The sequence below is a fragment of the Besnoitia besnoiti genome, chromosome III, assembly GCF_002563875.1.
Source record: "Besnoitia besnoiti strain Bb-Ger1 chromosome III, whole genome shotgun sequence".
NCBI classification, from domain to species: domain Eukaryota; phylum Apicomplexa; class Conoidasida; order Eucoccidiorida; family Sarcocystidae; genus Besnoitia; species Besnoitia besnoiti.
The window spans coordinates 4,191,569-4,213,096 of record NC_042358.1 but is presented as its reverse complement, the minus strand read 5'-3'; the positions used below and the strand labels follow the sequence as shown (position 1 = coordinate 4,213,096).

Below are 21,528 nucleotides of genomic sequence, written 5' to 3'. Positions count from 1 at the left end.
TATTCGGGGCTTTAGAGGGGAAGTCAGGATTGGTGCGGCTGTGCATCGGGGAGCATTTCCAGACAGATAGTTCTGTCTAGTCAAAAGGGGAGGGGCCCAACTGAGAGCAACGAAGGACTGCTCGTGCTGCCTCCTAGAAGATCTTTCACAGGTATACTGCGGACCGTGATGAGCCCCTGCTGCACGCTGGCAGCTTCTGCTGTTGTGTGTCATATTTCCTAGACCGGTGTTCCGTGAGCCGCGGGTCACAAGCAGCTTCCTCAAACGCGCTGTGCTCATCCGAATGCTGTCGATTATTTTGGCTTACGTGGTATCTCGAGAGACTTCACTGGCAGCGATCGCCCGCCCTGCCCCCCTCTGCCGTGTGAGGCGAGACGCGATCACACGATGCGCCACAAGGGTGCCGATCCGCAGCGGACGAATGCTGGAACAAACAGTCGCACCAGCTGAGCAGGAACAGCCGTTGCCAGGTTGTGACATTGAGCCGGTGGCGACAGAAGGCTACCATCTACTCTAGTGCCCCTCTGGAAGGAAGTACAGGGAGTACAGTGCTCGGAGTTTCTAGGAGAAGGCTATACGGTGACTCGAAGCGCGAGCATATGGCAAAAGACCAAAACAATACGAAGCGCTGTCTGTATCCTTTACCACGATTCGTGGGAACAGACCGCAAGCGATCGGGCGCAGTGAACCTACATAGTGCTCATCGACCTCAGCAAATGGCGGACTTTCGAAACCGTCATTTGAGGTGAACTTTGTTCGTGCATACATCCACATCCAACTCCGTTTGCCCACAAGCTCGTAGTGAACGCTGCTCGGCTAGTTCACACGCACCGACTATCTTGTGCTTGAACTATGGGCGCTCGGCGAGCCACGAGCCTTCCGGTTCGCCGGAAGGCAGAAACACAGACGGACACACTCACGAACACAGGTGGCAAGTGGCTTCTGGTGCTATCGGCAACCGAAACACGGAATTCGCTTGCTTGAATGAAAGGACGAGCGTGCAGTTTCAAACTCATGTTACGACGGATCGCTTTCAGCTAGGTTGCACGAGCGCTCGAAAGCACAGTCTACCTGTCGAGCGGATAGTTTCGCGCACGAGGCCGCCACGTGTGCCGGAGGAGCTTCCGCTGAACACTGCAAGGCTCGTCGTAAATATTCACAAAACAGCTAGCTGCCAGCCAGATGCCCCTTTCTTTCCGTGTTGAGAATGCTCTTCCACGAAGGCTTTCCATGGCCTTCGGTCTTGCTTGGTGCTCTATGTGCCACATGGACCGCGCAACTAGGGACCACACGAGGTACATCATAGCGGACGCATCGTTTGACATGTAATTTTTTCCCCGCCAGCACGATGACAAAAAAAATCATCAGTGCCTCGGTTAAGAAGGTCCTGACCAAACTCCTTCCTCAGAAAAAGCTTCCCCAAGCGGAAATTCAGCCTCCTTTACAGGCACCAGATGCCTCAGTCGAAGAATCTCCCTTGAGCCCGACCGTCGCCGGACCTCCGAACGACATTGCAGGTTCGAAAGACTGCACGAGTGGACCTGGACATTCCCAATCGCGTGAGCATGCACCTGGTATAGATTCACCTCCAATGGATACAGAGTCCTCACCTTGTCCCTTGGAGACAAGTGAGGAACCCAAGTGTTTCAGTGGTGAACAGAGTTCCATGGACGCAAAGGACTTCGTGTCCGATCTGCCGGCGCAATCGATTCCTGTCTCGTCACAGAGAGAACGGGATCGAGAGCGCAGCGCGCGCCTGCAACTGGACCCCATTCTTCTTAGCTTCGCAGTGTACCCAGCCGTACTGACGTTTACTGACCGGGAGGAATCTATAGCGGACTCAGAGAGTCCTACAACAGATGCGCCTGAATCGCCGTATACTCTCTACGCCACCACCAGAGACTTGACATCCGGATCTGGTTTGAGCATACGACGCGCGAATCCGAGGGGGAATCCCCGCGGCTGCGGGGAACTTACTCACGAGATGGAAGTCTTCCAGTCAGATGACAGTGAAGGAGAAATACCTTGCCTGGAATACGACAGTTCCATAGGGAGCTTGCGGCAGTCGCCACATGCATTTGCATTCAGCGTGGGACCTATGGACGGGAGAGAGCGACTGCCGATGGCTTGCGCCAGTGGCCCAGCTTCCTTTTTCCAACGGAGTTCCAGGAACAATAATGCCGAGGCCAGCGGTACTGAAGGCTTTTACGAGAAGCGTGTTTTCCACGTGGAACCACACCACGGGAAACGGTGCATTATGTACATGGGCTACGGAGACGATAACAGCGCAGGCCACTAAACGACAGACGATCTTTTGTTGCTTCAAGAGCATGGGCACCCTGCCAACCACACCTGAAGGCGTCGAAAGGTTATTCAGAAACGTCTGCGTCTCTGCAACGGCGGCATGGGCGAATGCACGTAGAGCGCTCTCTCTCAGGTTCAAGCACCGCTGAGATTCGGCAGGAAGTGAGGCAGGGGATGTGTCAGGAACGATACGGAACAGGAGAAGCACTGCGAGTGGGCGCTTCATGTTTGTATTATCCCTGTCAATTTTTTCATGGACCACACACTGAAGCACAGCTCGAACACAGACCTCCAATTATTTTCTGCCCCCGTGAAGCTTCGCTCTCCTGTTGCTTTTTCCCCGGAGTCTCCATTTGCCATCGACAGTGCGGCGACAGTTACGTCTATCATGACGCAGGACCTGTCTGAGTTAGGAGGGAAAACTAGATATGAACGATCCTCCCTATCAGAGTCACGGGGGCATTACTTGTCGCTGCTATATTGCTAGGCTGCACCAAATGGACAGAAGGAACCGAAACAGAATGTGACTACAGCGCAGCACACCACGGAAAGACGCGTTTCTGACCCTGTCCTACAGTTAGCGTAGCCATCTTACACACAGTCGACACAGAATGCAGACACAAACGACCTACAAGGTATGCGCCAGATGGCCACTTCCTGATGCCAGTCAAGGCTGCACTCCATCGAATAGTGATGCTCGCGGCTTCAGTTAGTGGACTTAGGAATACAAACTGCCTCTGGTTCCCGTACTTCATGTTCTAAGCTGACGTAGAGTGCGAAATGAATAAAATACGGGATGCTGGAAAACTGTAGCATTCGAGGGGACCGTCGCACGGCCCTGTGCTGTGAAGGTGCGCGTTACGCTTACAAAGCCGCCTCTTGAGTTACAAACGGGAGCAGCTGTAGGAATACCGATAACAACAGCCAAGCCGCAGCAAGCGACGAAGCTACAAACCTGAAACCATGGTCACCCCCGTCTGCGCGACCTTCGACTGAAGACTTAAGCAGTGTATCCTTCACAGGGAATGCCTGGGCGCGCGAGTGTGTACGTAGTTAGAGCAGTCTTGATACGTAGTCCTAGCGTGCGTTTAGTACGTTGCCGTGGAGGGAACTAATAGAATGCGTGGAAACAAGCGAAAACCCAGGACGCTGGCTAGATCGCTGCGAACTGCTATAGGCTAGTGAGGTCGTCACAAGACAACTGGTCAAACGCCGAACAGGGCTGACACCGCCGGGCTAGAGCGCGGCGAAAAATCATAGTAGCCTTTTTGTCGTTCTGGCCGTAACCACAAGCGTGGCATTCACCAGCAAGTCATATTCTAAGTTCTCAAGGCCTACGCTCCGCCAGCCACGCCGTCTGCCACACGCCACGCTACCCTTGCGCCTTCGGAGTGTTGCACGTTTGCTGTTACGAATACATCCTAACGCACTCGGCTACAGATTCACTCTTGTAGCTTCACATTTCGCCTGCGACGAGCACAACCGGCCTCAAAACGAGCCCCAACGATGCGGGGAGTCCCTCCTCGGCACCTTGCTGCTTGTCCCTCGTGTCGTGTGCCTGTATTTGCTGCAGCATTTTGAGCGCCTCGCAACCCTCAGACGGATGTTTGGCGCTCCAGATATCCGCTACCTGTAATACGAAACGCAAGCTTTCCGTGTTGAAAAGGTCTTTTAGTCTCTTCATGCTCTTGTCGCCCCGCTTCTGGCTCGCTCGGTCGGCCTGCAGCTGCCCTTTCGAACATGTCGCAGAGTCTTTCATGGTGTCCAGAAACAAAGGGCGGACAAACGCACCGTACAACGCCGTCAACGAGAAGCGGAGCGCGAGCGTAGAGCGTCCGAGGAACGTCTCTTGCCTACCAGCTGTGTCCTCTATCGCCGGCAGCGATCCTGATGCAGCTCCTCTGTGTGAAGCCTGCAAAGGAGATGTCTCGCGCGCCATCCCCGTGGAATGTCTGTTCGTGCCCCCAGCGCGCAGCTCGTCTTCTCGGCGATTCTCGCTCTCCAGAATGAGAAACGCCGCCGCCTCTCGCCCCGCAGCCTGAACAAGGAGGCTGACGAGCAGTTTCTTCAGCCGCTTCCTCGCGTCTTCTTCGTTCTTCGAGTTTCGTTTGCTCTCGTTTTCGGGCGCTGCTCGCTCTGACGGCCTTTGCTCAGCACCTCTCGTCGCTTCCTCTTCAGTCATCGTACTGCCGGCCGGACCCTCCAGCGCCTCTTTCAAAATCGTCATGTTCAAAAGAAACGCCTCCACTGCGGGCGAGCACTGCCGCATCTCCTCGGGTGAACATCGCATCCCCGTCGCCGTGGCCTCCAGCACCTGGCAAAGGCCTTGCAGCACCGCGAGTCTACAGGCTCGACTTGGTCCGCACGCAGAGCTCTGTCGTGCCTCCGAAGACTCCGCCTCGCGTTGAAATTCCTCCTCTCTCGGCCGCCGCTGCACTCCCGCTGCCCAGCAGCCTACACAATTTGCCAGGAGCGTCCAGGCTTCGAGCTTTGAAAGGTTGCCGCCTGTCTCTGCCGAAGGAGCTAGATCCTCTCCTCCGCGTCCGCGCCACGTGGCAAGGTCAAGGAGACCGGCCCTCACGGTGTGCTCAGTTGCAGAGAAAGAGCGGACATCGTGATGCAGCGCCAGCCGAGCTCCAGCGGTGAAGGCGCCCTGCGCTGGACAACTACTGGCCTCCGCTCTGGAAGAAGGCTGAGAAGAAGGCGCGGAGCCCGCCGCAACCCGCGCGAGCAGAGAGGCCAAGCCACACAGGAGGCGATGCAATTCATCGTTGCTGCTGCGATGACCGTCGACTGCAGTAAAGAGCGAGGCCTGCTCGCGCGTGCCTACAGCCTCTGTCGAGCGCGTCGGCGACTGAATGGTTCCCTGCGCATCGAAAATGTAGGTGAGTCCCCACAGGAGCGTAGCCACAGAGACTTCTCGGGAGTCAGACGCAGAACTTTCGGTTTCCTGCGCAGCAGCCGCGGCTGAAACACCCAGCGACAGAGGAAGGAGAAAAACAGGTTGTGAAGGCAGGCGGCACAAATCCAACGTCAGCCTCATAGCTACTGCATGCAGATCGGCGCTTGACTCTGCCTCGACTCCGTCGCCTTCGTCACCCTTGCCCTCTTCGCAAACAGACGAATGACATGCGTCCGCTGGATCTCTTCTTCCCCGAAGACGCGTCGACGGCGAGTGCTGAGGCGGCGCCGCGCTCTCGCAGCTCTTTGTCGAACCGGCGGCGGACCCCGCGTGACCCTGTTTCCTCCCTGCTTCCGTCCCCAGCCTTCCCACGCGCGCGCAGAAGCGCTCCAGCTGCTCATAGTGCTGCGCCTCGAGGCGCGTGGTAGGCCAGCGACGCATGAGGCGCGCGAGTGCGAGAGCGGCGCCGTCGAAGCCAGTTGCCGTCGCGTGTCTTGCTCTCTGCGCCGCGGAGACCCACGAAGACCCGCTGGTCGGCGGCTCTGTCGCAAGGAACGCAGCGAGGACGGCAGAGGTCGCACTGATGCTGCAGAGGTCGCTGCTGTGAACGACCAGGACAGACCCCGGAGTCCTGGCGTGCTTTTCACCCCCTTCCGTGTCGGGCCCGTCGTCCCCACTCCCCTCGCGTTCGTCGTCCCATCGTGCATCCTCCTCCGCCAGCGCCGCTTCGCCTCCTTCAGCCTCTGCGAGGCGCGCGCGCCACAGTCCGACGCGGATCGCGTCCACGCAGGCAGCGAGAGGAAGCGCGTAGCGCGCTGCGGCTGTCGCACGCGCTCCCGAGCCACCTACCCGTGGAAATAAGAATCCCCCCCCCCGCTCGATTCGATGACCCCGTCCTGCGCAGGCGCGGTGGCGGCGGCATGCTCGTGGTCTATTGGCCTTACCACCCGCAGGGGTCTCGCGGGCTCCCGCGCTTCGCCTGTGAGCCGTGCGAGCGGCTCGTCGCGCCTTCCTCGCGGCACCGCTGCGACACACCCCCCCGATGCAGGACACGCCACCACGCAGTTGCAGTTTCCGAGCGTCGGCGGCAGGCCCTCTTTGGACAGATCCAGGATGGTGTGAATCCGCAGACGCCGGCGAACGCCGCGACTCATGGCGTGCAGCATGCTCCCTAGGAACACGCCCCGAAAAGGCGTCACCGCGACCGCGGGGGAGTCAGCCGGCAACTCTGGAGCGTGTGCGCGGCTCTGGTCTACACTCGGCAAATCAGGCAGCCGGAAGATCTCTCGCGGGTAACTCATCAGCGCAGCCGCAGCGGTGGCGTCCATCCTGGTCGCGGCAGCTTCCTCCTCGCCAGTACTCAGACACAGGAAAGGAAAGGAGTGCCAGAAGGCGGCAAAACCGCCTTCCAGCCAAAAGAGCCGCGGAGCTAGGGGGCCCTTCTGCACTCTCTGCCGTCCCAGACCGCCCTGCATTCCTTGCGCCTCGGGGGGAAGAGAGCGACGGTACGCCGCTTGCCTCTGCTCCACGAGACTCTCCAAATCACGTACGACCAGACGCAGTCGCTGCCTTTCCTCCGCGAGTCTGGCAGACAGCGCTGCCTCCCCACTTCTCTGCGTGTCCGCTTCCGTCTCCGTGGTGGTCGCACTGGCTAGCGCGGGTTCGCCTTCTGCGTGTGAGGCAGCCAAAGAAAACCTTTCATTCTCCTCGTGGGAGCAGGCATAGAAGACGATATTTTCTGGGAGCGAAGTCTTCAGAGCTTCGCTGCTGAGCTCCGCAGAATCCTGCGCCACAGCCTTCCGAACGTCCTCCAGAAACGCGTCCGCCTGAACAGCTCGCCGCACGTGGCGCGCGCGGTACAGCTCCTCTTTTCGCAAATCGACGACGACTACGGGATTCGGAATCGCTGCCTGAACCGTTCGTTGAGCCAGCGAGGCAGCATTCTGCTGCTGCGGCTCTCCAGCGACATTCGTGGGCGCCTCCTGCGAGGACGCGCTTGCGGGGGTCTGAAGGAGGTTGAAGAAGTCCGCTGGAGCGAGGCGCCGGAGGCCGGGAAAAAAACACGCAGGAGGAGGAGGCGTTTTGTGGAGGGGCTTCGCACTGGGGCTTGACTCTACGGAGGCAGCCGGGTCAGTGGAAGCGCCTTGATGCTGCTGCCGTCTCAGCGCCGCCTCCCGCCGAGCCTCCGCTAGCATCGCGTGGAAGTCAACAGCCGACGGAGCTGCCATTTTGCAGATGTCACTTCCGATAGAAACTCAGACAAACAAGCGTCACTCGGGGTCGTTCTAGCGCACATCGCGACGGGTGCGGGCTTGATTTCTCTCCTGGAATGAAAAACCGCTGCAAACCAGCAACCACGAAGGGGGAAGGCCCCCGGAGCGGCGGCGCAGACGAACAGCCGCCTATGTGAGTATGGGAATTTAGTCTGCTGAGGAATTGCCCCGCGTCCTCACAGTTGCTACCAAACACTTCTCCGATACTACAAGTTCGGTAGACTGGGAATACCTTTCAAAAACGCAAGGCTTAGGTGCGTTTGTTTGGTCAACAACGTCGACCTTGCAGTGTGGCTATTCGCGAAATCGCATGCGAAGGCAGGGAGGAAGAACCGGGAGAAGAACACAGAAAAACCATCAAGATTTTTCCATTCCACGAAAAAGTTCACGCGGCTACGGCACAATCACCCCTCGAAACGGCAAAAACCGCGCAAATGAGGCTCGAGGAAAAATCCCCAATGCGCTCGATTTACACGGCTGACGAGGGCGCACCCCAGGACCCCATCAAAAGCAAAGCATGCTGGTTTCCGTATTGCCCGTTGTAAGCATATTTTATCCGGTACAAGCACAGGTGAACTCATCGGTAGCATCGTTCAGAAAAACTCAGCTTGCAGAGACACACGTAACGCTGAAGCAGCAAACAGCAATCTACGTTCTATCGCGCACTCGTCTGATCGTAACACAGAGCCAGTTCCAGCCTTCGCAAAAAGGGGCATCGAGTAGAACAAGAACGAAAATGAAAAAAAATCGTTCGCGCTCATGTGCTGTTCCAAAGCAAGAAACAAGAGAGCCAACTGGGAACAGTGCCCTGTTCGCTTTCGCCTCTTGAACATGCCACGTGTCTCCCCTACTTTGCGACCCCCAGACAGGCACAGGAGCACATGCTGAATCGATTCGCAAGAGAGTCACTTACGGAAAGCTGGAGGCCCTGTGCATTACAACAGACGACAGACGTATCTGCACCGCTATGCATTCGATGACGACGCACAAACACCAGAGTAGGCCATCGTGGTTTTACGAGAGAAACCCGCGTTGTGATACCTGCGCGTCTCGGTGGAGCTGGCTGCCTTGCGCACGAACAGGCTGCTATGGTGCAGACATGGCGCGTGGTTCGTGCGTCCGCAAAGACGACGTTGAGGCACATCAGATTTTGCCGTCTACCTATACATACATAGAAAAAGGGACCTGCATGTGCGTCCCCTCTCTGTGCTGTGGCTCCGCCAAATCCTCCCCCCATCTGCCTTAAGGATGCGATTGACTTATCGCTGGCGAACAGGCGCACACGCACGAAGACCACAGTTTTCTGGCGCAGGCGCGACAGTGTCAGACGTGCGCTGCGCTCCTTGAAATAGCGTCTCCGCTAGAAGTAGAAATGGGGAACGAAAATACTTAGTGAGCGAGAAACTGGCTGCAGCATGATCGACATACGCCGCCCACTTTGAACTTTATAGGCTGGCTGCTTTTCGCGACAATACAGAACCGCGAACGAGGCTCATGCGCCATACGTATCCGTGTCCTAAGTATTTGAAGCAGAAACCAGAGAGAACCATGAGCTCTTTCTTCTGTCTTTGTCCGTCCGCTCCGCCTACGATGCATCTGCGCAGAGGCCGACAGCAGAAGTTTGCTGGCCCTGCCGAAAAGAGGAAGACGGCGAGACCCGCGCTGACTGCCTCCACATCACTAGACCGACGGACATTACGACAGATGACTCGATCGCCCTCAAGTTTCATGCCTTTCAACTACAGCACATGAGACGTAGCACAGCTCAGCACGCGCTTTCTTCTCGGTTCTCTCGTTATTTGCAAAGCTACCCGCCAAAACTTGAGCCCCTCCTCGACTGAGAAAAGGCACATTCGACAAGACCAAACTGCAGAACAACAACAGCGAAGGCGCCAGTCAGCTCCCGTCAACGGCGTGCAACTCTGCGAACGAGTGCATTCGGCCCTTCCAGTTTTATGATCTGACAGACATTTCACTGCCACCGAGACGCGCAGCGTCTCCAGTGTTGCACGATATATCGTTACTTCTTTTGCCTCGACGGGAAAGCCATGTTAGCGGTCTGCGAAGCTACAAAAATGCACGTGTTGCCGCCAATATCATCAAGTTAGACCCGAAACGACACACATTTCTCGGCGTTTCTGTGAGTTCTGTGAGACGACGCGAATCCTCGACTCCTCACGTCGTCTGCGATTTGGGTTCTTCCGTCCCCCTCTGTGGTCACTAGAGTTCACACCATTAAACAAAGAGACGAGGCGCCGCCTCCTACACACGTATGCACCTTTGCCAGAGAGAAGCTGTACGTTCACGAATCTCTCAGCACCCTCGTAGATTTACATTAAAGGACGTACGCCACTGTAACGGACCGGGGCACGCATGGCCCCACCGAACAGAAGGGTAGTAGACATTGTACAGAATCGATGATGGACTCTTGCAAAGACACGAGCTCGACAGACTAATCGACTTCTCTGCGAGGAATCGATAACCCCGAAACCGCGGAAATACAGTTCCGGATATCCCTCGGTGGTGCACCCGACAACGCGATGGAGAGCGACTCTCTCTCTTGCTCGTACAAAGTCATCGGACAATACGGGGACACGCAAACTGTCAGGACCCCTCCCTGCACGCCCAGGCAACTGATTCCTCCTGATCAACACGGATACATACACGTTGCTACGTATATGCAGATACACGTATGCAAAAGACTTTTACACAGCCTCGAGTTAGACAAAACGGACGAGGCAACTCCCGACTCTACGGACGTGTGCATGCATTCACCGCCATAACGCGCATCCTGCTCCCAACCCGGCGCACGCTCAGCTCTCTCCGCACTCACCGCCCTCTCCTCCACTCGCGAATCGCCGCTTTGCTGAGTTCCATAAAGTACCTTTCTTTGTTACTCCCCGGGCACAACGCGACACCGAAGAGGCGGGCTGCCGAAGGGGCGCAGACTCTAGCGCCTCGCTGGCCTCTGTCGTGTGAAAAGCAACCTCCAAAACAGGGAGCACACAGAGTGGCTATACCAGGCACAGCCGCCTTGTCGACGAATAAATCACTCACAGAGACATTCTACACTTGTCGACCGCGACAGCGCACGCACGTCCTTCACTATACGCGAACAGTCCCCCCGCGCAGAGCACAGATATGCTGCGACGTAGAAGTGCCTCCTCCTCTGATGTGCGCGAGATGCTTCCTGCGGAGAATACTTGCCGCAGAGGAAACCAAGGCCCCTAAAAACGCCACACAGGCACTCGCTTAGCGAAACGAGCAGAAGAAAGAGGCACAGCTGCTGATCGGTGGAAGCAAGAAACCGCCAGCCGAAAACTGAGGAAGGATCGGCGGAGAGAGTCCACAGAGGGCTGTCAAAAACAGAAAAAGCCGCAGATCTGCCAAGAACAGGAAAGAAAAGTGCTCCCCTGAAACGCACGATAACCCGCACACGCTTCTCTCACTCTGAGTCACGCCCCTTCAAGCTGTAAGAGAACATCTTTTGAGCACGCCTGAGCGGCCGAACTGAAGAGCCACGGCCCTCTTGCCAGATGCTTTTTACGACTGATGCAGCCAGCATCGGTGAAACAGCGCCACACAGTCAGCCTCTATTGATCGTCCGCTGTCCATTTTGTCCCCATACACGACTGCTCTCTCTTCAACCGTTTCTCGGGGCTCCTGGTTTTTCGTCCTCTGAACTCCTTCGTATTCTCATCCTCTTGCTCCGGCCGATGACCTGCGTTGCTAGATCGTTTTTCTCTGCGTTGACATTCTTCCCGCGGCGCCGGTTTTTGCGCCCTTCCAGACTGATACGCCTCTCCTTCGCTTGCTTCATCACGCTTTGCAACGCGAGCGTCACTTTGCTGCTGGACGTTCCTTTCTCTGCGTGTTTCCCCGCCGGCCCTAGGCCCAGGAGTCGTCGCCTGACCGCTTCGTCTCGCAGTTTTTCTCTGGCGTCTGAGCCGCAGCTTGGGCACTGCTTTCTTTCTCTGCGCCACGAGCGCCCCTGGCTTCCTCCTCTCCGTCCTCCACGCCTCGCGTCGAGAGCGGCGACCCAGCGGTCGTCGTGAAGTCGCTATCGGGGGACACGAAGCGCGAGGTATTGTTTGAGCTGCCATGGAGGCTCTGCCTCCCCAGCCGCGCCACAGCTTGGTCTTCGGGGGGCGCTGAGAGCCGCCTGAACGTCTCCTCGTCACCTACGACCGTGCTTCCCGTGCTCGTGGTTTTCCGCAGCTCTTCTCGACCTGACTTGCCGCCGCCGCCTCCTCCCTTGCCGCCTTCTTCCGCCTTGCCCTTCCTCTTCACTGGCCCGTCTGTCTCCTTCCAGCCAGTCCCCTTTCCTCTGGGAGAGGGCGATCCACTCGACGCGCGTCCGCGGTCGCCCTCGCGCGTGCGCCGCAGAGAGCGCCGGAAGCGCGCAAAGACGCTGGACGTCCGCTGCGACGCCACCGCTTCGCTGACCCCTCGAGCCCGCTCCTCGCCCTCTGCATCCTGACCGCGTCGCTTCCCGCCTCCGCCCGCCTTCTTCGCCCTCTTGCCGCCGTCGGACGGGCGCGCCGACGCGGCTGCCAGCTCGGGCGGCGGGTACGAGACCAGCAGGTGCTCATCACCGTTCACGCCCGCTGCGGTGTCCAGAGACTGCAGCGAACCTTCGTCGGTGCTGTGTCGCGCGCGATCGGCGCCTGCCTTCTCTCTCCATTGCACGTCGCCTCCGCGATGGAACAAGCGGAAATGCCGCTTCCGCGCGCCGCCCGTCGGAGTCTCGCCCTGGCGGCCCCCGAAGCGCGAGCCTCGCCGGGGCGCAGCCTCGTCCTCCGGGAACGGCGCCGTCGGGCCACTGCCTTCTTCTCTCCCTCTCTCCCGGTCTCCCGCAGACCTGGCGAACCGCGCGCGGAGGCCGCGGCGAGCGGAAGAAGAGGAGGCACTGCCGGCGGTGACGATCGCACTCCGAATGCGTGCAGCCCTCGACGAGGTCTCAGCGCCCTCCTTCCCGCCGGCGTTCGCGCCGCCCCCTGGGTCGCGCCGTCCGCCAGGGGTGCTCTCTGCCTCACCAGGCCACGCGCCGGCAATGGCTTGCGCTGAGCCGCACGAGGAGGCGCCTACTGGCGGGGTGCCGGCGGTCGCAGCCGCCGAGAGGCCTTCGGAAGTTTGAGAGCGGGAAGTGCAGGGAGCGACCTTGTCGGGCGAACTCAACGACGGACTCAGCGGCTCCTCTGCGCTAGGCAGCGCAACGTGGATCTCTGCTGCTGGCGCACGTTCGGCCGGCGCGCGGCGGCTGCGGAGAAACACAAGGCAGACACGCAAAGCCAAAGGCGTCGCTTCGCAGGGGGCAACGCTGAGGAAGCACCACGGCCGTCGCACTTCCCGCGCGAGAGCCCAGACGACGGCGCGCCACACAAAGACAGCGACGCAGAGACAGCGATGCAGAGACAGCGACGCAGGCAGTGGAGAGGGATGAAAGACGGCAAAGAAGACGCGGGACAAGCGACAAAGAGAAGAGCCAACACGACGGGTGAGTTCCCCTGGTGAAGACAGGAAGCGCCGACGCATCACCAAAGCTGCGCAGCTCCCTCCCGACCTCGGCGCACATGAAGAGGGGAAAAGTGGATTATTCGTGGTGGCGTCCCCCGGCAGACACGACGACGCTGACCCTGAAAACGCGTCGTGACACCCGCGGCGCCGTTTACGAGGCCATCAGCGAAAAGCAGAGCTTGCCAGGAAGCACACCCACAACGAACTGTGGGCTTGCGACGAGAAGTGCAACTCTAAACTCACAAGGTGTCGCCGGGCCAAGGCGCCCCCGGGTCTGGAGGTGGAAGGTCAGGCGGAGGTATCGGCGCCTTCGTGCGGTGAACGATATTCTTGCAGCACGTCGACCCCATGGTGAATTCTTCGCTGCGGAGTTACACGTCAAGACTCTCGGGAGCGGCGAAGCGAAACGGAGAAGAGAAAACGCGGAGAGTGCATGCAAAGGCTCCTCGCGCACGCCAGCGCCCACGAGCGCGCGCCTCGGGCAACCCCGAGGAACAAGAGGACCGGATGAGAGGAAAACCGTTGACAGGTCGCGTCCGCGCAGACAAGCGGAGAGGGGACGGACGAGCTGTTGCATACGTGCTCAGGGACGCGTCCTCCTATCGAGAGAGTACCCTGAATCGCGCGAGCGCCAAGCGAAGCAACGAGCGAACAGTGGACGCCAGCGAGATTGGAGAAAAACGGCAACGCGAATCCACGGCGGATCTCCGTGATCAAGAAAACGGAGCGCGTTGGAAAAGGCGTCCTCTCCTCGGCGCAAAAGAAAGCAGCGATGCGCCCTTTCCGGAGCGAGGGCGAGGGGGGTAGGCAGGACAGACAGGAGCCGCCGCGAACAGTGCAACGGGAAAAAAAGGGAAAACACGAAATGAAAGAAAAGAGTAGACACGGCGGTGGGGTCGGGGAGAGGAAATCACGCTTCCAACGGGGAAGAGCGAACGTTCACGGCTGGAACGATGGGGAGTTTCGCGACACGCACTCACGCTCAATTAGTCACTGCATCAAGAGTGACACGACTAACTACAGGCTGCCTGCAAGAAGGCGTGAACGACAGACGCCAACGCGTTGGCTTTGTAACGAAACGACAGAGCTCTTCAGTTCTGGCGCCGACATGAAAGGTGGGTAAAAAAATCCGGGAGACAGCTAGGGACCGGAGACGAGGATTGCACCGCCACAGAAGGCCGAAACGCGCACCGCACGCCAGTTCTGCCTCGCAGCGTGAGCCGACACACCAGCAAAAATGCAAACGCGTGAAACGGAAAGCGGGAATGAGGACAAACACCGGGGAGAGAGGCGCATGACAGCCCGTCCGCGGCGACCCTTTCAGAGAGGGTGGCAGGCGAGGAATCGAATCCGTGTTTCACCGCGGCATAGCGAGACCGCGATGAGACTGCAAGAGCCTGCAAAAACATCCGAAGAAAAACTCGGAAACAGACTCAATACGTCCCAAGTGAAAGGCTCTTTTCCAGGGTTCGCGCGCACGTCCAGAAAGCAGCAATGTCTCAAGCAGAACAGAGGCGCGTGCCAAGCATGTGCGTTGCCTTCTGTGACGGGTTCTCCCTCGCCCTTGGCGCGGATTTTTGCACGCGACGTTGACTTCGACGACAGACCCTGTAGGTTCCTCTGGGACATCCGTGACCCTTTAGTAGCTAGACAGTGCTGCTGCGCAAAAAACCTGCGCGAAAAGAGAAAAAATCGAGAAGAAACAACTCTTGGTCCGGACGCTTGCCATGGTACCCTGACGTGCCACGGGGGTTCAACGCGCGAGCAGGAGTTACCCGAACAGGACAGCGTCGACCGGTGACTGGTGAACGCGCCAACTGCGGCGGCGGGAGTGGCAAGGCAGTGAGTGTAAATGGCACAAACAGACAACCAAGATTCTGAGGGGGCGCAGATAAAGTCGGAGGGGATTGCTGTCCTATGCATTCGGGGCAAAAACACGCGAAAAACCAGCCGGATCTTGCCGGACGTGAGCACGGTTCACTGCCAGGCTTGCCACGCGGCCCCAGCCCGCGCATGTCTGTCACGCTTTTCTCATCCGCAGCGGCGCCGGAGCTGCCTTCCGCAAATACGGAAGCAGTCTAGCACCGTCCTCTGTTGTCTTCGCGCCGTCCGCGCGGTGAGTGCTTCCTTTTTTCCACGTTTCCATTCCATCTGCGTCCTTCAGAGCGCCGTGGTCGGGAAACCTGCGCCGCGCCAGGCGGGCACCGAGCGGCTTCGCCTCGGATATGTGCCGGCTGGCAGAGCTATCCCCCGAGCAGGATTCGTTGAAATCCAGTCCTCAAATGGTTCTCTTGATGGCAGCGGGCCGGAAACCCCAGAAGTAAACAAAGGAACACTGCACGCATAGGTTTCTCTGGTGTCGCTTCTATTTGCTGGCATCTGCTAAGTGCATTCCGCCCTCGCCTAGAGCTTCGCGGCAGCCGTCTGACACGCGGCCGCGATCGCATACTAGCCTTCGCATGCTCATAAGCGGGGTTTCTTGGACTTACAGCACCAATGACGCACATAATGTCACGCAGCCCTTCTGTTCGACGTCCAGTCTGGGTCTGGAAGGTACAATCGGCAGTACTACTTGGCATCAGCGCTGTGTCTCTCACCCGGCAACCAATGAAGGCACCACCGCGCGGCTCGAGCGGCCATGAACTGCGACGGACATAACGAACGAAAACACGACCGTGCCGCTGAAAGCCGAACTAGCTCGTTTTCCTGCTTGCTTTCCAGTTTCTACTAAAGAACGTAAGGTAGCAGGAGGCAGCCGGAGGAGGGGCGCGCTCCTCCGTGTGTAGGCTTTCACTACCTCGCGCGTAGGTCGAATACCAAACCGAAGAACGAAGGGAACAGATAATGGGTAATTCGCTGCGGTTAGACTACTGCGGCAAACGTGATCTGGCGTGATATTTTGATAAAGGATGTCGAGCTGGTAGAGCAACAGCCTGCAGCGGGCGGGGCGGGTTGGGGGGGGGGGGGGGGGGGGGGGGGGAGGGGTAGGGGGTAAACGGGTTTCTCCGAGCGAGCGCCACCGCGCGGGCGCAAGAGACCCGCGCGTGCAGGATTTTCAAATAAGTATCCCGGGCGGCAATCCGTCTCCTTGCGGCTTTTTTAGCGAAGACTCATAGGCGCAAGAACGCTCGAATACCGCAGGAGTAGAGTGTGGGATGCCGTCGTAGGCTGTTGACAGTTTGCCTCTCTAGCGCGTTGCCCGCACCCAATATACACCGCAGCGATCGTCGTCGCGTGGCTTGTGGCTGGAGCGCAGCGGAACTCGAGTTTGGGCGAAAGACTTGACTCAGGCGGATGGTGTCTTCTCCAGTCTTACTGGAAACAGTACCTCATTTGCCTTGTCTTTCCGCTGCAAAGTGCCGGCTCAGACGGGAAACGCCACGGGGTAAGAACCAGTGGGCGCGCCGTGCTTCGGCGCTTGAAAGCGTGTCGCACGCAAAGTTAGCGGGTGTAGGGGAAGCAACGAAATATGGGTATGTACAGGGGAATAAACTCGCAAGAAACGCCGGTCTACCAACCTCTTGTACGAGTTCTGCTCGCTTTTGCCCTGTTCTGTTTGCACGACCAAAGTCACGAGACGGTCAGGGGCGCGCCCCGCCACGATTCAGCCGCGATTCAATTCAAGGCTTGTTGACTGGGAGATTCTGCCGGCGATGCAACGGGCGTAACCGTGTCTTTTGCACTTTAATGTCAGCTTCGCCCACGTGTTCTCAGTGTCTGTTTGCTTGGCTTCTTTCTATCCTCTCATCTGTTCGTATGCGTTTTTCATTTTGTTCGGTCGCGGAACTCTCGTGTTTCCGCGCCGGGCGAACAGCTAGGATCGGAGTAGTATGCTCGCGATTGTCGTCTGTCTTTTTCCGTCTTAATTCTCTGCTTTTCCTGCGGATTTTTTCCCTTCGCTTTTTCGCCCCTCGTGTGTCATTGCATCGCAAGCTCTCTAGAGACCCCGACTATCCGCAGACTCTCCTTTTTCCCCCCCCCTTGCCGAGAGGCTAACTTTTGCCTGGGGTCACACGTTCCTGCTGCCTTCCGCGCGGCCGTCGCGCGTGCGCACCTACACTTCATATTTGCACAGAGCAAACGCAGGGCCTTTGCCTCGCTTTTTTTTGTGTTTTCTAGATCTTTAAGCACCCTCTGCACCAGGGGATTCCGATATCGCACGCTAAGTCGTCGCACCTCCTCACGAACGCAACTCGCACGTCTCCGGTCTCCTCCGGCGTGCTTTTCCGCGTCGGTTCTCTTCATTGAACCCCCTTGCTTCACCCGCCTTCACGTTGTTCGGATCGCACGCGTCCTTCAAACCACTGGCCTCTTCACCGTGTCCTGGCTCCCTCGTTTTTCTGGCTCAAATCTCTCTGGCGCTGGCCGTCTCTCGGCATCGTATTCTTTCGCAACATGGCGTCGTCAGGGTCTGCGGAGGCGAGTGAGGCCGCCCCTGCATTCCCGGATGCCCCTGGCGAGACCGGCGGAGCCACTTCGTCGGGCGTGCCGCCACCGAGCGCAGAGTTTCCGCCGCCCGCTCCCGGGCGAAAGGAGTCTGACGGCGAGAAGGAAGAAGAAGTCTTGGCCAAGATCCACGCAACGCGCGCGATGTGGCAGACCAAACTCGACGAGAAGATGGCGAAGAAGGAACAAGACGAATACGATGTAAGGCTGATAAGGCGGGCGAGCGAAGGTCTGTCTTCACGTCAGCCACTGCGGGGGAAACAAAAGCACGCGAGATGCATGTCGGCAGACTACGGATGCGACTCTTTGCTGTCCGATGTATGCTACCGCGGAAGCATGTGAAAGAGAGGATAGAGAGGCCGGGCCAGATGCGGCCTGGGGAAGCGGCCATGGCAGCGGTGCACCGGTCGCAACTCGATCGCTCAGTTTGAGCGACCAGTGACTGTTTCTTGCTTTCCAACAAACTGACGTGTTATCTCTCTGCGTGTATATTCGTGGACGTTGGCCTCACACGCATTCTTTCCGGTGGTGGTGGATTAGTCGCGTTTGGGGTCCGTCCTCGCGTCGTGAGCTTCTCGCTCGTTCGTTTAGGCTTGTTCAGTCGATTGCTTGCGAAGAAGCTCGTGTGTGTGCGACTGCAGGCGGAAGCTGTGGCTGCAAGGCGTCGCGAGGTCCTGAGCGAGCGCGAGACGCGCAAGCTCCTTCGCCACGAGGCGCGGAGCTCCGCCGCAGACGAGGACCCGACCTCGCTCAAAAGTGGCAGGCCCAGCGAAGCAGAGAGGACGTCCACACTCTCTTGGCGCAACAGCGAAAGAAATGGAATATCTCCCGAAGAGCGCCTCAGGAGACAAGAGGAAGGTACGCGAACGGGAAAACCCTAAACCGTAGAAGCTCGCGCTTTCGGGCCCTGTACGACAAAGACTTTACACGTGCTGCAGTGGCGCACACGCCTGCCCTCTTCTCCTCTGCGTAGTCGAGAGGCTCATCGAGCTAGTGGGAGAGTGGGACGCGAACATCGGTCGCTCGAGGGGCGAGGGGGGTGGGGAGCAGACGCGCGCAAGGAGAGGTATCTGGGGAGCGGCGCCTCGTAGCAGCCTGCAACCGCCGCCGAGACGGCCAGTGGTACGAGCCGCGTTTCCAGACTGCTTGATTACTTTTTGGTTCTCTTCTTGCCACTCATCCTGCGTAGCTTGCCCCCTGTTCTGGTTTTGACTCCTCAGAAGATCTTCTAGTCGCCCAGCGTCTTCAAGAAGAAGAGGCGCTGGCCGCTTCGGCCGCAGAAGCCGCGCTTCGCGGCGACGGCAAGTTGGAAGAGGGCGAGGAGAGACCCGAGGGCCATCAGGAGGAACTCGACAGAGACTTTCTCCTGGCGATGGAGCTTCAGGAGCAGGCGCAGCAAGAGGCGCAACAGGCGGTGAGAAGGAAACGGAGCATTTGGTGTAAAATACCAGCGTGTGTAACCTCTTTTGTCTGTGTGTGTGTAGTAAGCCGACCCTAACGCCTTGGCGTTACACGTGCAGGCAGTCGCTGCGTTTTGCGGTGCGCGTCTGACCTGCTTCGTTGGGCGTCACTTAGTGGACCTGTTTGCGTGAACTGCTGCGGGATTGTTTTTCTTTTTCTCAGGCTGACTTGCGTCTGGCGGGGCGTCTGCAGCGGGAGGAGGACGCGGCCGCAGCGCAGGCGGCGGCGGCGGCGCGGATGCGGTGCTCGTCTTTCCCCATGCCTTGCCCTGGAGGCGCGCCGGTGCCTGCTCACTTCTTCAACACCGTGAACGCCGTGCCGGCATACCGTACAACCGGAGGCGGGAGCAGCGTGTCGCAGCAAGCGGGCCTTCAGAGAGTTCAAACTGTCTCCTCGGCCGCGGCGCCGCGACACACGCAGAACCCTGCGATCGACGGAGAGAACGCGAGGAAGAAAAAGGGATTCTTCGCGAGGATTTTCGGGAGGAGAGACAAGTGAGTGCGGCGGGTCACAGGTGTGCAGACACGGCGTCCGCGTCTCTGTATCAGGTCGAGCTGTTCGCGCTCGCAGTCCGTACGCCTGTATCCCTGAACATGTATATTACGCATCTCTGGCGCGCACCGTGATATGCGCACATATCCGTGTCGGCGCCTCTGTCGGGCTGCTGGGGGGGGCGTGCCTGCAGAGGGAGCGGGGCGTCTGAGGTTTCTGTCAGCGTGAGAGGACGTCTCTCCTCCGTGATGGCGGAGTGCAGCTGTGGCGGGCGGTCGCCTCGTGACTGCTGCGGACTCTTTTTTCACTTCTCTTATTACGTATTGGTGCCTCGGATGCATGCGTCTAGACGCAAGTGTGTGCGCACGCGAAGGCAGGTAGCCGGCCGCTCAATGTGAACGAGCAGGCAGTTGCCCGCCGAAGGGAGAGGAAGATGGAGAGGGAACGCAGGCAGGAGGCGGCGGAGGAAAGAGATTTGGGGACGGTGTCGGGCTCCGGGGTGAAGAGACCAACCGGGCCACACTGACGTCGGGAATTTCACAGAGAAAGAAAGAAGAACGATAAGCCGAGAAAGAAAGAAGAACGATAAACCGTTTCGCCCGCACTGGCGGCGTCCGCGCGCCCGCCCCCCCAAGAGCTCGTTGTTTCACGTCCTGTATGTACAAAACCGAACACTGCTTTGTCACGTCTATTTTTCAGCGCTTGGTTCCCCGTGAATGAGCATGTTTGTGAGTCTGCACTGTGGCATCCCCCCGTGACGACTTGTGAGCTTGCGTGTCCTTGAGCCGCGCTGTGGTTTTTCCACCAAGTGTATGCGTATCCGTGCGTGTGTTGTGCTCTCTGTTGTAGAAGAGGGTCCTAGGCGTCGAGGGAGGGGCGAGGAGGCGAGGGGGGTCGCTGCGGGCAAGGCCCTTCATATGTTCCGTTGCGGGTGTTTGTCTGCATGCGTATTGGATACACATGCCTTTGTTGTAGTACTCGCGTTGAATCAGTGCGTTCATCTGCCCTCATGTTGCTTCTTGGCATGTGAGGTCTTTTTCCTCGACTCGGAATCGTCGTTTTCCCGATCGCCTCATGTTATCACCAGACACAAAGTGAAACCGCGCACCTCGAAAACAACTGTAACCTCTTGAAGTCCACGCCTTCGCCTGGCGCATTCTTCTTTTGCTTTTTTTCCTAGAGACACGGCGTGTGCAATTTGCTGGGGTCTCACCGTGCCTCATCTGCTAGCGGTTGCGCGCGACGCTCGATGTCCTTGCACGCAGCCTTCTTGGGGTTTCCCGAGCCACCGCCTCCTTCACGCAGTAGATGAATGAGTTGGCTTTGAGAGTATCGGAGTGTTTTGATGCGCCTCTAGTGTGCAGAGCTGTTTCGCAGGAAAGCCGAGGCAGCTGAATCGGCAACACAACCCCCACAGCGGGCTGTTTTCTCTCATCTCGCCTCTACCGCGCTATGACGGCGCGAGCTGTGTGGGTATGCGTTGCAGGTCCGCGGAGTCAGGCAAGACATCCTCTTCGTCTTCCGCGCCTCGTCCTCACTTTTTGCAAGAAGGGCCTGAAAATCCGCCTATCCGCCCCGACCTCGTTGCCTGCTGCGCGCCGCACGCGGAGCCACAGGTAATTCCCGTCGCTGCGGCGTACCGGCCTCAGGGGCCTCCCACCGTCGTGCCGCAGAGCCTCGAGCTCGTCGACGTGAGGCGCGAGGGCGAAGGATTCAGCGGACAGGCCAGCGGACAGGCCAGCGGACAGGCGCAGGGAGGGAGCCACCAGAGACAGGTGGTTCAGGTAGTCCAGACGGTGGAGCCTGAAAGAGACCGCCCAGGGCCTCCCCCGCGGGGGGCGCCGGTGAAGGGCAGAGAGAAGGCCGAGGGCGCCCCAAAGAAGTGAGGAGACTCGGGGTTGCGCGCAGTCGCAGAAGCTGAGGTGGCGGAAGGCGGATTAGGAACATGGAGGAGGACTGGGGCAGCGGAAGGCGCTTGGGCAGCACGGACGAGAGAACAAGGGACGCCCTGCTGCGGGGCGACTGATCGTGCGGGGCGAGGCGGTGGCGCGTGCGGGGCGAGGCGGTGGCGCATGCGGCGCTGAGGGAGGGCGCAGAGGAGACTCGGCAGGAGAGCGAGGTTTTCCCTTTAAG

The 21,528-nt window shown here is 58.8% G+C and overlaps 4 protein-coding genes across 4 annotated transcripts; 2 read left to right on the top strand and 2 right to left on the bottom strand.

Annotated features, from left to right (window-relative positions):
• Positions 1–1,348: 1,348 nt before the first annotated feature.
• BESB_048590 (uncharacterized protein) lies at positions 1,349–2,299 on the top strand (the record flags this gene model as incomplete). Its single annotated transcript, XM_029363310.1, has 1 exon — positions 1,349–2,299. The coding sequence occupies one exon, from the start codon at positions 1,349–1,351 to the stop codon at positions 2,297–2,299; it is 951 nt and encodes a 316-aa protein (XP_029220676.1).
• Positions 2,300–3,760: 1,461 nt separating this feature from the next.
• Positions 3,761–7,434, bottom strand: BESB_048580 (uncharacterized protein; the record flags this gene model as incomplete). The annotated part of the gene is made up of 2 exons (XM_029363309.1): positions 3,761–5,947; positions 6,151–7,434. The coding sequence occupies 2 exons, from the start codon at positions 7,432–7,434 to the stop codon at positions 3,761–3,763; spliced, it is 3,471 nt and encodes a 1,156-aa protein (XP_029220675.1).
• Positions 7,435–11,367: 3,933 nt separating this feature from the next.
• Positions 11,368–13,346, bottom strand: BESB_048570 (uncharacterized protein; the record flags this gene model as incomplete). Its single annotated transcript, XM_029363308.1, has 2 exons — positions 11,368–12,739; positions 13,240–13,346. 2 exons carry the CDS (start codon positions 13,344–13,346, stop codon positions 11,368–11,370), a joined length of 1,479 nt encoding a protein of 492 aa, XP_029220674.1.
• A 4,045-nt stretch (positions 13,347–17,391) lies between these two features.
• On the top strand, positions 17,392–21,281 carry BESB_048560 (uncharacterized protein; the record flags this gene model as incomplete). The annotated part of the gene is made up of 5 exons (XM_029363307.1): positions 17,392–17,643; positions 18,084–18,300; positions 18,663–18,856; positions 19,066–19,397; positions 20,882–21,281. 5 exons carry the CDS (start codon positions 17,392–17,394, stop codon positions 21,279–21,281), a joined length of 1,395 nt encoding a protein of 464 aa, XP_029220673.1.
• Between the last annotated feature and the right edge of the window lie 247 nt (positions 21,282–21,528).